Genomic DNA, 14725 nt, shown 5'->3' on the forward strand with positions numbered 1-14725 from the left:
CCAAGCCAACTCCTAAACATTGGGTACAGTGTCCTGAGACCAGTTTTTCACTTAGCAGTAGATTGTGATGACTTCTCTAAGCCATTAAGCAATCTGCTAGACCATGCCTTTGATGGTGCAATACCACCATATAGAATTTCAATATTGTATTGATAATAAAAATATAATAACTTACTTGTCTGAAATATCCTACTACTGGGTACTTAGGCTGTCTCCAATATCTCCACTTTCATATAATGTATTATAACATTTTGTTTATATCTCTAATCATTTCCTTGGGGTGATTTTCCTAGATATAAAGTTGCTGAGCCAAACAGCAAAGCAATTTTTAAATGGCTCAGGAAATTTAATGGGGGGCGGGGGAGAAACTGCTCAGAATGGTGGTGCCCATCTGTGCTCTTCTCAAGTAAAACTGATCAGTAATGCTGGAGGGCGAGAACACACTGGGCTCTATTCACTGAGTTATAGTGTAAGCCAGTGAATTCTAATGTTGGTGATCTTGGACAAAAAGAGTGTAATATAGCTAGCTGGTCTTTGCTACTTTTGTGGATTCTTCCTTTTCCCACCCTTTATCCCCCTGTTTTCACCCCCAAACACTAGGTAGGAGAGAAACAAGGAGAGAGGAGAGAGGAACTATGAAAATCCCTGAACCTAATTTCTTTCCTTTCGTGTCTTCTTTGACCGAGGCTACTAGCAAATTGCATCCAACCTCCCTAAACGACCACCAACCACCAACCCCACCTATTGGGGCTCTAGCATGTATATACCCTCTGAAAATTTCCCAGAATTCCAAACATCACAAAATTACGGAAACTATCTACAACTGGCAAAAATCACACCACCCCTAGAGCACAAGGCAAATCATAGTCAGCCCCATATGCCACTTCTGGGATTAAAATAATAGCACATTCTTATACTATGTCTGTGTTTTTGAAGAAACCAAAATTCCAAAATTCTCACTACAGTGTGAGAATCAGAACTGGGTATGACACTTCTGGTTAGGAATCAGAGGGTCCACTTGAGATTGGATCTTGTACCTCTGCATTCCTGCCCTAGGTTAAAGATGCCCTACAGATACTCTATATTCAAAGTAAACAGTGGTAAATAATTAAGGTCTGACTAAACTAAGCATGGAACTAGTGCTTGGGAGTAGTTTTAGAAGATGTCTGACTCAGTCATAATCAGCATAAGAAACTGGGTAATCACTGCCTCATCTCAGCATATTTGATGTTGGGATGGAAACCCTTGCGTAGGTATTTGTGCATCAACAACCTATAAGCAGCATGTACTTGGCATGGATCTTGTTCATGTATGTATGTAGTTATTATACATATACATATATATTTGACAACTTTAAAGGCTAAATATTATAGTTTTAATTTGATTTTCTAGGGAGTTGAATACTTTCCGTGCCTAGGAATCACAATGTTTTTCATTTGTGCATTTTTCTCTTTTTTCCCCAAGGCTCATTTCTAAGTTTGTAACGTCCTTTCATGGGCATTCTAAGCTCCCTTCAATTTTTTTACTTCTACCCTTTTGTTTTCTGTCTTAGACATAGAGAAATGTTTAGAACTTAAAACCATTCATCACTGAATTCTGTGTGGCTAAGACTTGTCTGCCTAAATGTCTAGGAGTTATTTATCGGCCTACATTTACTGCTTTTATTAGTTCTCCTTTTTACTCCACTTATTTAATTGTGAAACTTATGCTTTGTCATTATCATCTAGATTTACCCTTCTCTCACCTTGTATTAAACTATCATTTCCACATGCCTAAAGAGTATGCGTGTTCATTTTGTGTCCATTATAGAGCAAGCACATTGAAGCTATGGAATACAGTTCTATTACACTAAAACAAAATCCATCCAAATGTGCTCAGTCTCACATTTAAGGCACTTTTTGTAATTCTTCATTATGCTCTGTGTGGGAGATTGTTTTTTCTTTCTGTGTCTGAATTGGTGTCTGATGGAAGGAGACACTGGTACCAAGTAACCAGGCTCTATCTTCTCATTCAGGAAAAATGGAGGCCAGACTGGATTCCTGGAGGAGAGATGCAGGCTTGGAGGAAGAATTGGAGTACAACTGGGTCACTGTGTTGCCTGGTTCACAGTTCTATTCCTAAAGGCCTGAATTCAGCATAGAATGGGCTGTGTTACTCAATATTGAGATGGAAAACACATCCTTAGTGATGAAGTTTCTGAGTTAGTATGGGTAAGTTTGCAGGCATCAGCATTAGACTCCAGCTGGGGCTTCATTAACAACCTCTGACAAGGGCAAGGGACTCTGAATTTAAATTACAAAATTTAAAAAGAAGATCAATATTCTAGAGGATTCCTGGGCCAGAAAACCAAGACGGTCTGTGTTAAGCCCATCACTGAATTTCTGAGCGATTAAAAACAAAAGCTGAAGATGCCTCATAGCACAGCTGGAGGAAGTAGTCTTTGAAAATTCTCTCTCTCTCTTTCTCTTTCTCTCTCTTTCTGGAGGACTAATAAGGCATTTGGAACACAAAAGCAGTATATCCAAGGTTTGTTTGATTAATAACTATTGTGATTCTAAGAGGAAAAAAAACATGCTAAAAATATACATGAAGAGAAAAAAAATGAAAAAGGCAAAGAAAAAGTTGGGTGAAGATTATGCCAAAGTGAAGTGAAAGATCTCGTATAAAGACTGCAGCAAGAACAGAACAGGATCTGCTGGTGAAGGAAGTCATCAGAGGGGCAATCCATTTCCAGAGAGAGAAGAAGGTACAGAGTGAGGTCAGAATGCTTCCAGGATGCTGAGTAGGGTAGCTGTGTCGATATTATGCAGTGCACAAACGTCTGTTAGATGGAGGGATATGTTAAACAAGTGGAAAGTCATGAGATTTTCTGCACCTGGTCAAGGAGCATGAGGTGGGGATCTGGTCAGAGCATTTGACCTGAATGAGTGGCAGTTCTGGAATGGATATAGTGAGAGCTGCTTTGTTCCCGTGGCAAGAGAAGCCTGTGGAAGAGAGAATTAGAGACAAGAAAGGGTGACAGGTATAAACTACCTTTTTGATGCATTTTGTTGTGAAGAGGTGCAGAAAAATTGAGGTCAGTAGATGAAAAGGCAGAGCATGCTAAGGAATAACTTATTATATTTCTGACAAGTGAAAATGTTTACATATGCTGATCCATGTGACCTAGAAATCAGTGATGGGGTAAAGGGAAAGGTGGAAGGGGAGGAGAAATAACTACAGGAAGAATTAAAGTTACCAAGAAGGTGAAAGGGATGGGACCCCATAACAGGTAGAGTGATTGGCCTTCAAAATGAACAAGGTGATTCTTGAGCTGAAACAGGAAGGCTGCTGGGCCTTTGTGCATGGAATGCTTGAGGCAGTGTGGCAGGGGGTCGTTCCAGGTTGGTGACATGTGCACTGTGGTAAGCATGGGCATTCTCTTCTAGTCATTTCATTCAGTAAAATAAGAGATACATTCTCTAGCTGTAGCTGAAGTCAGGGTAGGGCTATCAGAGACTGAGAAGAAAGGACAATCAGATCCATGCAGTTATCTCAGGAAGCTAATGGGGATGAAGTTCCCATAGTAGACAGGGAGGATTTCCAGCCACAATTAGGGTCTATCTGATATGTCTGTCCACAAAGAGGAAACAAGATTAACCATCATGTTTGAGGGGTTTTCTTCAACAATTGGGAGAGGGATGGAATAGGTGACAAAGTGGTTTAACTAGAGTTGTATTTGGTCCACTCTGACTGGAGAGTTAGAGAATCCTGGATTGGAATAACCATCTGTTAACCAAGAAGACATGACAGGGAAATGGGTACAAGAGGATGATTAAAACATCTGACCTATAAATAGAAGTCTTGATGGAATTGAAGAACAACTGGAACTTGGAGGGTAGTAGAAGGGAAAGACGAATGTGAGAGTCACAGAAATGCCTGTAATGTAGACTCCAGAAGAGAGCTCATCACCGAGAGTAGACATTCTGGTTAAGAATATGTGTTTGAGGGGTGGGGCATGTAGCTAAGATCACAGGAGCCATATTGGCTAAGGATGGATGTTGGGAATGAGTGAAGGCAGAAGTGAGGAGAAGAAGACTGTCCAGGTGCTAAATGATGAGAGATGACTGGGCTTCAGTAGACAGTGGCAAGGAGAGGCCAGGGACATGAAAGTGGAGTCCTGTGCTTCAGAATGACTGGGTCTTCTGAAGGTTAGAAAGAGAAATGAGGGTGGGGGTGGGCTGGAGAGATGGCTTAGTGGTCAAGAGCACTTACTATTCTTGCAGAGAACTTGGATTTGATTCCCAGCACCCAGTCATGGCTCACAACCATCTGTAACCCTAGTTCCAAGGGATCTGGTGTCATCTTCTGGCCTCTACAGGCACTGGGCATGTACATAGTAAACATATAAACATTCAGGCAACACCCTTATATACATAACACATAAAAACAAATATCCCCTTTAAAAAGGAGAAATAGCTTAAATTGTAACATGCTTGTGAGGGTGAGAATAAAAGCTTTGTCCATCTCTGAGCTCTGGGGTTCTTGGGATGGGTGGGAAAGAGAAACAGCTTCCTTTGACTCAGGGCCAGCCATGTGTCAGAATTTATCCATGAAGACCCTGGGAAACTTGGTTAGGGTGGTAAGATACTGTAAGGCACCATGCATGATTGCTAAGTAGAGCTCAGACTAGACAATGTAAAGGGTTGGATCTGAGCCACATTGTGTTGAGTGTAAGTTAACTGGGAGAGCTTGTGACTATGGCCAGCGATAAACTAAATAGTGAGAGCACGCATAATAATATTTAAGTTTTGATATACACGTGTGTGAGTGTGTGTATGTGTTTGTGTATATGTGTATATAGATGAAGGTCCTGGTGACTGCTGGAGCTGATCCCTGTGTTCTACTGCCCCCCATGTCTATCAGTGAAACCGCAGCTATACCATTACCCTTACTGAGGGCTGACAGTGGCTGACTTCAGGCTTTATGGAACTGTATTGGGGTGGAGTGAGAATCTGGCCAAAAACATTGTATGAAATTCTCAAAGAACTAATTTATAAACTTTAGAAAAAAAGTGACTTGGAATAACCCAATGAGACCCCTGACCCTGGGAAGGAGCAGCCACTGAGGGGAGGCAAGGAAGAGATGCACACTCACATGTGACGTATGGCATCCTCAAAGAGAACCAGGTCCATCACAGCATTCACTTCATTGTGACTCTCCAGGGCTTCTACCAGAGTCTGGCTCAGAAGGTCCCATGATTGCACAGGCATGTACTTGGGCTCACCAATGCCATTTGCAAAGTGACAATACATGTTCAGGTTTTGTGTCTTCTTCAGCATCTCTTCACTATCCTGGAGAGAAGACACAGGGATGAGGATCTTCTGTATTCCCATCTGGTTCCCTATATGGTGGAGATACCAAGATGACTGCTTTCTCTCTCTACATACTTTGTGAAAATTAAGCATCAGTGTCTCTTTGGAATTTTCTCTTGACACTTCCCTAAGAGGTGGACTTTTACCATGGGCTTACCAGCTCCAGGGGTTCATAAACATTTGATATGCCATATAGATTAATGGTGCAAAGTGGAAAGTAGAGAGCATCCACCTTTAGAGCACTGTAATGATCTTTTTGTGTTCAGAAGAGTAGATGAGGACATGGCTGGATTTCTCTAGACAAGCCTCCTTTGGTAATGTTGGATACAATGTATCACTGTCCAGTGGCCTCAATTACCCAACATCCATCTCAATGGTTCTTATTCCCTAACCCATAGAATGCTCATAAAGCATGCCTCTTGTGAAGTTGGTCCACCCATAGAGAAGGCTTGTTTTTTGAAGAATACACTGGTAGTTCCCTATCCTTAATTTGCTGGTTTGTATATATGGTTGTTTCCAATATTAAAACATTTAGAGTAGAATGCACTGTTTACAACACTTTCATAAGAATTCTGCCTTACTGTTCGTCAAATCTTACTCCAGGACAAATATTAGCACATTGTATAATGACTAGTACAATTTAATTAATTAGTCGATGAGGCAAATCTTCATCTCTTTATTAACAATTTATTCTCTAAGCATTTTAGAGGCTTCTATTGTTAGTTTGCATTAGAGGACAAAGAGTAAATTATTTGCTTGTCAAAATCTAGATACTTAAGATTTCATGTAGGAAGAAATATTATAGAAGTAATGTATCCCAAGAAGGCTTTCTAAAATTCAGATTAGGAAATCAATATCAGAAACAGGTAACCAGTAGGGGTCATTGGCAGGGCTAAGTCATGACCATGTTAGTCTTATACATTCCTTGGGCAAGAGCTACCAAACACAAAGGAGTAAAACCAAGCCTGCTGTCTGAGGAAAAAAGAATAGAGGGCTAGAAGATTGAGTATCAGGTGTGACCTGACTTTTGAGGGTCTTTTCAGGGCTGTGGAAAATCCTATTCATGAGGTGAATGGGTGAAGGATTTTGTGTGTGTGTGTGTGTGTGTGTGTGTGTGTGTGTGTGTGTGTGTGTGACAGAGAAAGCGGGGGGAGAGAGAGAGATATGGTGGCAGTGAGTGGGATGAAACATGAATAAGTAAAAATAAATAAATAAATAAAAATTAATTAATTAAATTAAAAAAGAAAATTCTATCTTATTGTGGCTTTATTGATAGTAACAACAGACAGCTGGTTAGGAGGATTGCAATGCAAAAGAGCTATTTTGTCTAGTTTTATAAGACATAGTAGTAGTCCTGTCCTGGCTATTTTATGTTTCAACTTCAGTCACCAGAAAGGAGAGAACCTCACTTGAGAAAATGCTTCCATAAGTTTATAGGGAGGTCTGCAGGGAATTTTCTTAATTAGTGATTGATGAAAGAGGGCCCAGCCCATGGTGGATGGGGCTTCTCCTAGATTGGTATTTTTGGGTTCTATAGGAAACCCAAACATGAAACCGTGAGTGATATAAATGCCTTTGCCTCAAGTTATTTTTGGTCATGGTGTTTTATCAGCGTATAGTTATCTTAAATAGGACAGGTCTGTAGAGATGACACAATGGCCCTTCTAGAGGACCCAGGTTTGATTCCCAGTACCCATACAATGGATCAAATCACCTATAACTCCAGTTCAGGGGATCCAATGCCCTCTTCCAGCCTCCCAGGATACCAGGCATGCATATGGTAATAGACACACATGTAGGCAAACACCCATACACATATCATAGAAATAAATACAGTAAATAATAAAGGACAGGAAAGGAATGCAGAAATCCAGGTGCTCTTCTTGAGTCAGTTTATACTAAGGATCTATCTGGAGAGAAACCAAAGTGTAGTTTTGAGAAGTTTGATCTACAAAGGTTCTTTGATGAACAAAACACATCTCCAGTTTAAGGATCAGAGCCATGTTGTATAGAAGGGAGATAGGAAGCCACCTGATACAGTGAATCAAAGCATCCTTAACAGTGATACTGTGTTTCTCTGAAAGCTACAAGTCAGAGAGCTCCAGACTTTTAAAAATGTGGCTGAATCACTTTGTGAGGAATCAGGGAAATTTGTCCTGACACCAGTGCTAGAATATCTGCAGGCAAGGGGCTTCAGCTGTCTTCACAACTGTTGCTAGTTAGAATAATGGCTGTGTGAACTACATTTTGGTCTCTGATAAAACGATGTGAGCTTTTTCATCAAAACACATAAAGATCTGTACTTCAAAAACCAAGTGTTGTGACTTGAAAAGTTCCAGCGAAGACCAACTCATAAAGACAAGGCTTACTTGCAAAGTTAACTCTAAGTACACAAATTGGCTAACTCTGCAGTGCCCACAGGGGACCATCTAAGATGTGAGAGATCTGAATGCCAGGCTCCATAATAATAATGAGGGAAGTAGAAATGAGGGTGTTTACCTTGAAAACAGCCAGCCAAAGTAGCTTTCAAGAAGCTACTTGAAAGTTCTGTTCAGCACCAGAAAGTTTGCCCTTCAGACTGGGTTGGGTTGTGTATAAATTAGGGCAGTGTCAGAAGTACTAGAGTTAAAAGAACTTTCTAGAGCAGTGATCCTCAACTTTCCTAATGCTGTGATCCTTTAGTAAAATTCCTCATGTTGTGGTGACTCCCAACCATAAAATTATTTTCATTGCCTCTTTATGACTGTAATTATGCTACTGTTATGAATCCTAATATAAACATTTTTAAAGTTAGAGGTGCCAAAGGGTTTGAGAAAATATGGAGCTGATCCAGAGAAGGTACTGCAGTATGGGTGTGGGCTCTTTCCCAAAGGTTCCCCTGTTGGCAGCTGGATCCCCAGTTGGCCATGGGCTCTTTATTGTCAGTGGGCTCTTTAAAAGGTGGGGCCAGACAGAGGTAGTTATATCACTGGGACACTACTCTCTTAAGCTAATGATTCTTTGTTTTTTTTTTTATATCAAAATATATTTTGTTCTGTACCTCTGTCAGATCTGATTCAAATTACAGTTGTCAAAGCAATACAATGCAAAGGGAAAACTGGAGCAACACACACACACACACACACACACACACACACACACACTGTGCCTGGAAAGGATGAAAGGGTCATTGGGGACAAATCACTGTGATATAGAACCAAAATACATCATGAGTGTCATTGACATAGTCCAGGAGAGATAAACATCTGTATCAGTCTTCCTTACACAATCATCATGAAAATTGAACAATAAAGTTCTTAAGCAGGTACAAAAAGCTGTGGGCAATGAGTTGTCAGCTCTTCTGAGAGAACCTTGAAAATTGAACCTGAGTTATCTCTTGTCCCATCTACTTCTGTACCTGCCATCACTGTGAGTCCCCTTACAGAGACTAAACATATGAAGCCACCCCATCTTACATTGTCAGTCTGTAGTGTTGTGCTCCAAATACACCCATGTCTAAAATGCCCAGCATAAGATAATTTGTTAAAATGACAGCGAACAGGCTAATTCATTGAGAATATATATATGGGAAGAGAGAGAGAGAGAGAGAGAGAGAGAGAGAGAGAGAGAGAGTAGAATAATTACAGACAGGGTTTGGTTCTTTCCAGTTCAAGAGAGGACAGAAAACATGGCGGCTCAACAGAATGTTCTATGCTAGTTGCTAGGTAATTTTGTCACTGGGAATGGCAGTATTCCAGTGTCAACACTACTCAAGGCATATTCCATGTGACATTCTCTCTGTGAGTTAGGAGCTCTTGACAAAGGCAAATGAGTTTCAGGGTACAATGTGTTTGTAAAATAGTGTGTGAATTAGGAAGATTTCAGATTTCTGGATTTGAGCATTAAATGTACCATGAGTTTTCAAGGCATAGGTATAATATGAAGCCTCCCTCCACTGTTCCTGTCAAGATTTCTTTCCATCTATTTAGAAGAGCATGTTTCAAGGATCACAGTCACAGAACTATGGTGTATCAGAAAAGGGGATCACATGGTATATGCTTGCAATCCCATGTGCAAGGAAGTGGAGGCAGAAGAGCCAAGGATGGAAGCCTAGCCTGGGCTACCTAGTGACTCTGATACAGAGTGGATTCAAGGACAGTTTAGTTGTATAGCAAAATTCTGTCTCATAGTAAAGGAAGATTGAGGAGAGAAAGGAAGGAGAGAAGAGGAGGAGGAAGAAGAGGAAGAGGAGGTGGAGGAGGAGAAGCCAATGAGGTAGCAATTACCAGTAGTTCTTCTCTCTTACTTTTGGACAGGAAAATATAGTTTCAGTCATTAATATACACACCTACTGTCCAGAATAATTCTATATGTTTTGAATTTCAGAATTATTCTACATTTCCAGTTATTACTACTTCCAAAATGGCTATCATGGGAGTGACAGTCTCAGGATGCTAAACACCATCTGAGATGTCACCTGGGGAGCTAGAAAGAGCCTCAGTATTGTATAAGCTTTTTGATCAGATGCTATCTAGAGAACAATAGATGTGAAATATATAAATAAAATGTGTCTTGCCCACCATTTTTTTAGCCAGGTAAAGTGATAATAGAATTTCTTTTTGAAGAAAAAAGAATCTCTGGCTTTCTCTGACTTCATGGACTAGAGTGGTTTTGGTGATCACCTGCACAGTCCTCATTATTTTTCAAATATAGAAAGAGCACAGGCAATACTTACATCAAAATTTTTCTTGAGGAATTCTGTTTGGATTTTGTCAAAAAGATTGAAATCCTTTTCTTCCACCATCTTATCCCGATAAACCCGATTTGACTCATGCAGATAGAGTTTTACTAGGTCCTGTGTAGACTTCACACATTCCACAGAGGAGAAAAGAATGCCCTTCCAGGAGAACAGATGACAAATAATGTTAGCAACATTTCAGAAGTACAACACTTAAAAGAACTTTTTATATCAGTAGATCTCAACTTTCCTAATGCTGTGACCTTTTAATACAGTTCTTCATGTTGGAGTGAGCCCCCAGCCATAAAGTTGTTTTCATTGCTATTTTGTAACTGTAATTTAATTATTGTTATGAGATGCAATGTAAGTATTTTTGAAGATAGAGGTTTACCAAAGGGATAGTGACCCACAGGTATAGAATTTCTGTCTTACAGCATTATGTCTAACCTGCGATGGTACCTCAGGATTATCTCACTAAGGAATTTGTTATACTAAAGGGAAAACTTGGAATGTTGACAGGGAGTTTTGTCAGAAAGACATGTCATATTTCATTACTACAAGGTTTGTTTTGCAAATTGATTTTGGTAATGATTGAACACATGAAATCAGAACAATGACAGATGATAGGATAGGAATAGTTGTCCTTTGCTGGTCAGCAGTCAATATGTTCATCTCTACTGATTTATCTTCTTATGAATTACAGAGATGTTAATATGTCACCTTTCTTTCCTTATTATTAGCCTACAAATGAACATCTGCTTTCAATGAAAAAGCAAATGGAAGCAGACTTAACCTCAGGGGTTCTCTATATAGCTTCAAACCTATCACCTGGTTCACTCTCACTGCCTTCTTGTCCTGGAGGAGATGGGGGTCACTTAATGGTTCCTTATTGTCCATATAAGAATATTCAGATTTAATTATACAATACAAACATCTGGTTATAACATTGCTATGGTCTACTTATTCATGAACATTCTCATCATCACTTCCCAAATACCGAGTTTCCACTTTCACTTTTGTTTTTCTGACCATGCACACTTTTGTGACCCCATTCTTCCTTCTTTGCTTCCTCTGTTTATCTGTCATGGTTTCATTTCAATGTCTTTGTGGAAGACCTATAAGTGTCCCTTCCCTTGTTCAATAGCACCCATAACTTTGGTATGTTGCACATGGTCTTTTCTATATAATCGAAAGAATTGTTACCTCCACCTTATTATTTTTCCAAGTTCATTTATTATAGATCATAATAACTCTCTCAAAGGGAAGCATATGGAGTTCAGTGATTGCAATTGATTTTTGCCATTGTATAACCAGTGCCTAGCATGCTGCCCAACAGAGATTTACAATGGATTCTCCTTTTGAAAGATTTATTTTAAAGTTGCATATATTTATGTATATCTGAGTGTGAGTATATGGACATAAGTTCAGGTGCCCAGAGCTCAGAGATGCCAAATCCTCTGGATCAGGGATTATGGAAAGTTATGAACTCCCTATCATGGATGCTGGAACCTGGACTCAGGAGCAATACGTGCTTTTAAACCACTCTTTGACTCCTTGAAATGGATTTCTATTAAAACAAAAAGTGGGCTAATATTAAATCTTCTACACATTGTCATATTGCAGAGCAAAATTCTTTCATCAAGATTTGTTTTAGTAATGGCTTGATCATGGATAAACCCTCTAAGATCAAGAAAAGCCAGACAAGGTATTTTAAAGCTTCCTGTTTTCAATCATTACCTAGAAAATAACCCAAATAGTGAAGACTTGAAGGAATAAGATGCCAGAGAAATGAACAAAATATCTAATACCACTTTTCCTCTTGAGACTTTTATCAGTTCACCAACTAAAGATACAAGTTAGGTCAAGGAAAAGATGGAGACAGGGGGAGGTTAAGATCTTGCATGATCTTGTCTCATGGAGGGGGAGTGTGAGGATGAAAACTAGGTACAGGTTTACAAATAAGGAGAACCATGCTTAAAATCCATGGGGAGGCTCCCGAAAGCTTCTGGTCAGGTCTTACAGGAATGGAAGCTGAGGTGTGATCACTGTGGGCTTCAAAGATGCACAGACATGCAGAAGTGTTTACCCACCAAAGAAAACCATCATCATGTAGCCCTGAAAGTATCTGCCTATGGTAAAGCCAATCAGAACTGCATATCAAACAAAACTTATGAGGAACATCAGGACCAGATAAGTCTGAATGACTGAAACCAAGAAGAAAAGAAAGAGAAGCAGCTAATTGGTAGTGGCCAATGCCTTTAGTCCAAGCATTTGGGAAGCAGATTTCTGAATTCAAGACTGACCTGTTCTACAGAGTGAATTCCAGGACAGCCAGGGCAATGCTATTTCAAAAAAGTTAGATGATGGTGATGGTGATGGTGATGACAATGATGATGATGATGATGGAGGAAGAAAGAAAGAAACTGAGAGGAGAGGGAGAAGGGGAGAGAGAGAGAAATAGAGAGGCCCAATTCATAGAAGAGATAGGCATTGGACTGAACAAGTGCATTTCATGGAATTCTGATTGATACAGCATTCACTAGAGGAATAGCAAATAAAATGCATATCTTGAAAGAAGGAGAAAATAAAACAGCAGAAATACACAAAAATTCCACAGAATTCAAACAGGGACAGAAAGGAAACAATGGAAGAAACATATAAAAATAGCATAGGAAGCCTGAACCTCAAATGCATGCCTAGGTATGACAATGTAAGCAAATGGACAGTATTGTGGAAAGGCACAACTGCCAGGCTTGCTTTCTAAGAGTCAAATATATAGATAGCACTTACATCTATTCTCAAGCATAAGAATATAGGCAATCTGAGCATAAGACAAAAAGAAGCTTTTCTTAACTATGGTTTCTCCAGCCATGGTCCAGCCAATCCTGGATAACAAATATTCAGAAAGGGTTATGATTGCACCACATGTGTACAATTTTGGACATTAGTCTCTAAACAACAAACAATCACAACTACCTAAGTAACAAGTACATTGTGTAACTTAAAGATGATATGATGTATAAAGGGGTGATGTGTGCAAGTTACATCAATTTCCATGGAATGGGCAAAGGTTAGAAGATTTGTGTATTATACTTGAGGCTTTGACTCAATTTCCAGAATTAGAACAAAGATAAAAATAACACCAAAACTACTCTGATATTTCATATAAAGGACCTGAGCACCTCTAGACTTTCATATCTATGGGGGGGGGTTGTGGTCCCATGTGGACACAAATGGACAAGTGAAATTAAACTAAAGTAATATAGATTAATCATGCTATCATCAAACAAAGTTAACTTTAAAGCAAAGGCTATTTTTGGACATAAATAAGTACACCTAATATATAAGTAACAGTTCAAGAAGGTGGGCTAGTTGTAAGTATATTCGTAGTTTAAAATTCTACTTTTTGTCAATATAACTTTACAGTGTAAAAAATGAATAGGAAAAAAAGGAGAAGCAGATATGTCCATATGTCCATACTACTTGGAAGATTTCCACAAATCTTTCTCAAAAGATTGTAGAACATATAGATTTTTAAAAACAAATATCAGTAAAATGTATTAAACTTAAGTTAGATGATTTAAAAATGTATAGTAATTGACGTATTGATTAAACTATACCTAATGTCTGAGAACACACTTCTCAAAACTGAATGTTAATTGTATTGTGGGAAACATGGCAAACCTCAATGAATTTCAATGGAATGAAATCACATGGAATTTGCTGAAATTAGGTAGTTATCAATTAAAAATGTAAATCTCAAAACTTCTAAATGTTTAAAAATGAATGCTACACTGAAGATTGTAAACCATAAACCATGCAGCCTGGGAAAGCCTGCATGTTGCAAATGCGGTCAGAAGAGAATTTATAACCATAAAGTGAACACTACAGACGAGTTGGGATGACAGTTATTGAGGTAAGAAACCATATCAAGATGTGAGAAAATAGAGGTTCGTTCCGGTCTGTCTGGGCTGGTGCCCAGAGCATACCTTGGGTGAAAGCTCCGCAGCCAGTCCCAAAACAGCCAGAGGAATCTCCACTCCCAGGCACTCTGACACACCCAGGATCAGAGGTGAGGAGGAACCAACATCTGTCCCAACGCTGGGAGTAATTGGGACCTGTGGGTGGGACCAGGCACACAGGGAAACTCCGCCAGCCCACTGACTCCCTTTCCTTTCAGTCTGTCTGGGTTGGTGTCCTGAGCAGACCTTGGGCATAAGCTCCGCAGCTAGTCCCACAACACACAGAAGAAGCCCCACTCCCAGGTGATCTAACAAGCAAGGATTCAGGATCCCAGAATCACAGGATCACAGAGATAGCTTGACTCTGAGGAGTTCTGACACAAGCAGAACCACAGGAAGGACAGGCTCCAGTCAGATTTAGCAAGGGCAGGTAGCACTAGAGAAAACTAGATGGCGGGAGGCAAGAGTAAGAAAATAAACAACACAAACCAAGGTCACTTGGCATCATCAGAACCCAATTCTCCCACCATAGCAAGTCCTGGACACACCATCACACCGGAAAAGTAAGATTCAGATCTAAAATCACTTATCATGATGATGATACAGGACTTTAAGAAAGGTATGAATAGCACCCTCAAAGAAATACAGGAGAACACAGGTAAACAGCTAGAAACCCTTCAAGAGGAAACACA

General features: G+C 39.7%; 1 protein-coding gene across 5 annotated transcripts in view; it reads right to left on the minus strand.

Moving 5' to 3' along the window:
* Positions 1-14725, minus strand: part of Dnah9 (dynein axonemal heavy chain 9) — a 335545-nt gene that overhangs the window by 137268 nt on the left and 183552 nt on the right. For all 5 annotated transcript variants that reach the window (XM_031353939.1, XM_031353935.1, XM_031353934.1 and 2 more), the window contains 2 exons: positions 10069-10230; positions 5137-5333 (listed from right to left, as the gene is read on the minus strand). In XM_031353939.1, coding sequence (XP_031209799.1) covers positions 5137-5333; positions 10069-10230 — 359 coding nt within the window. The remainder of the gene's footprint in view (positions 1-5136; positions 5334-10068; positions 10231-14725) is intronic.

This window comes from Mastomys coucha, unplaced genomic scaffold (genome assembly GCF_008632895.1).
Source record: "Mastomys coucha isolate ucsf_1 unplaced genomic scaffold, UCSF_Mcou_1 pScaffold5, whole genome shotgun sequence".
Classification (NCBI taxonomy): domain Eukaryota; kingdom Metazoa; phylum Chordata; class Mammalia; order Rodentia; family Muridae; genus Mastomys; species Mastomys coucha.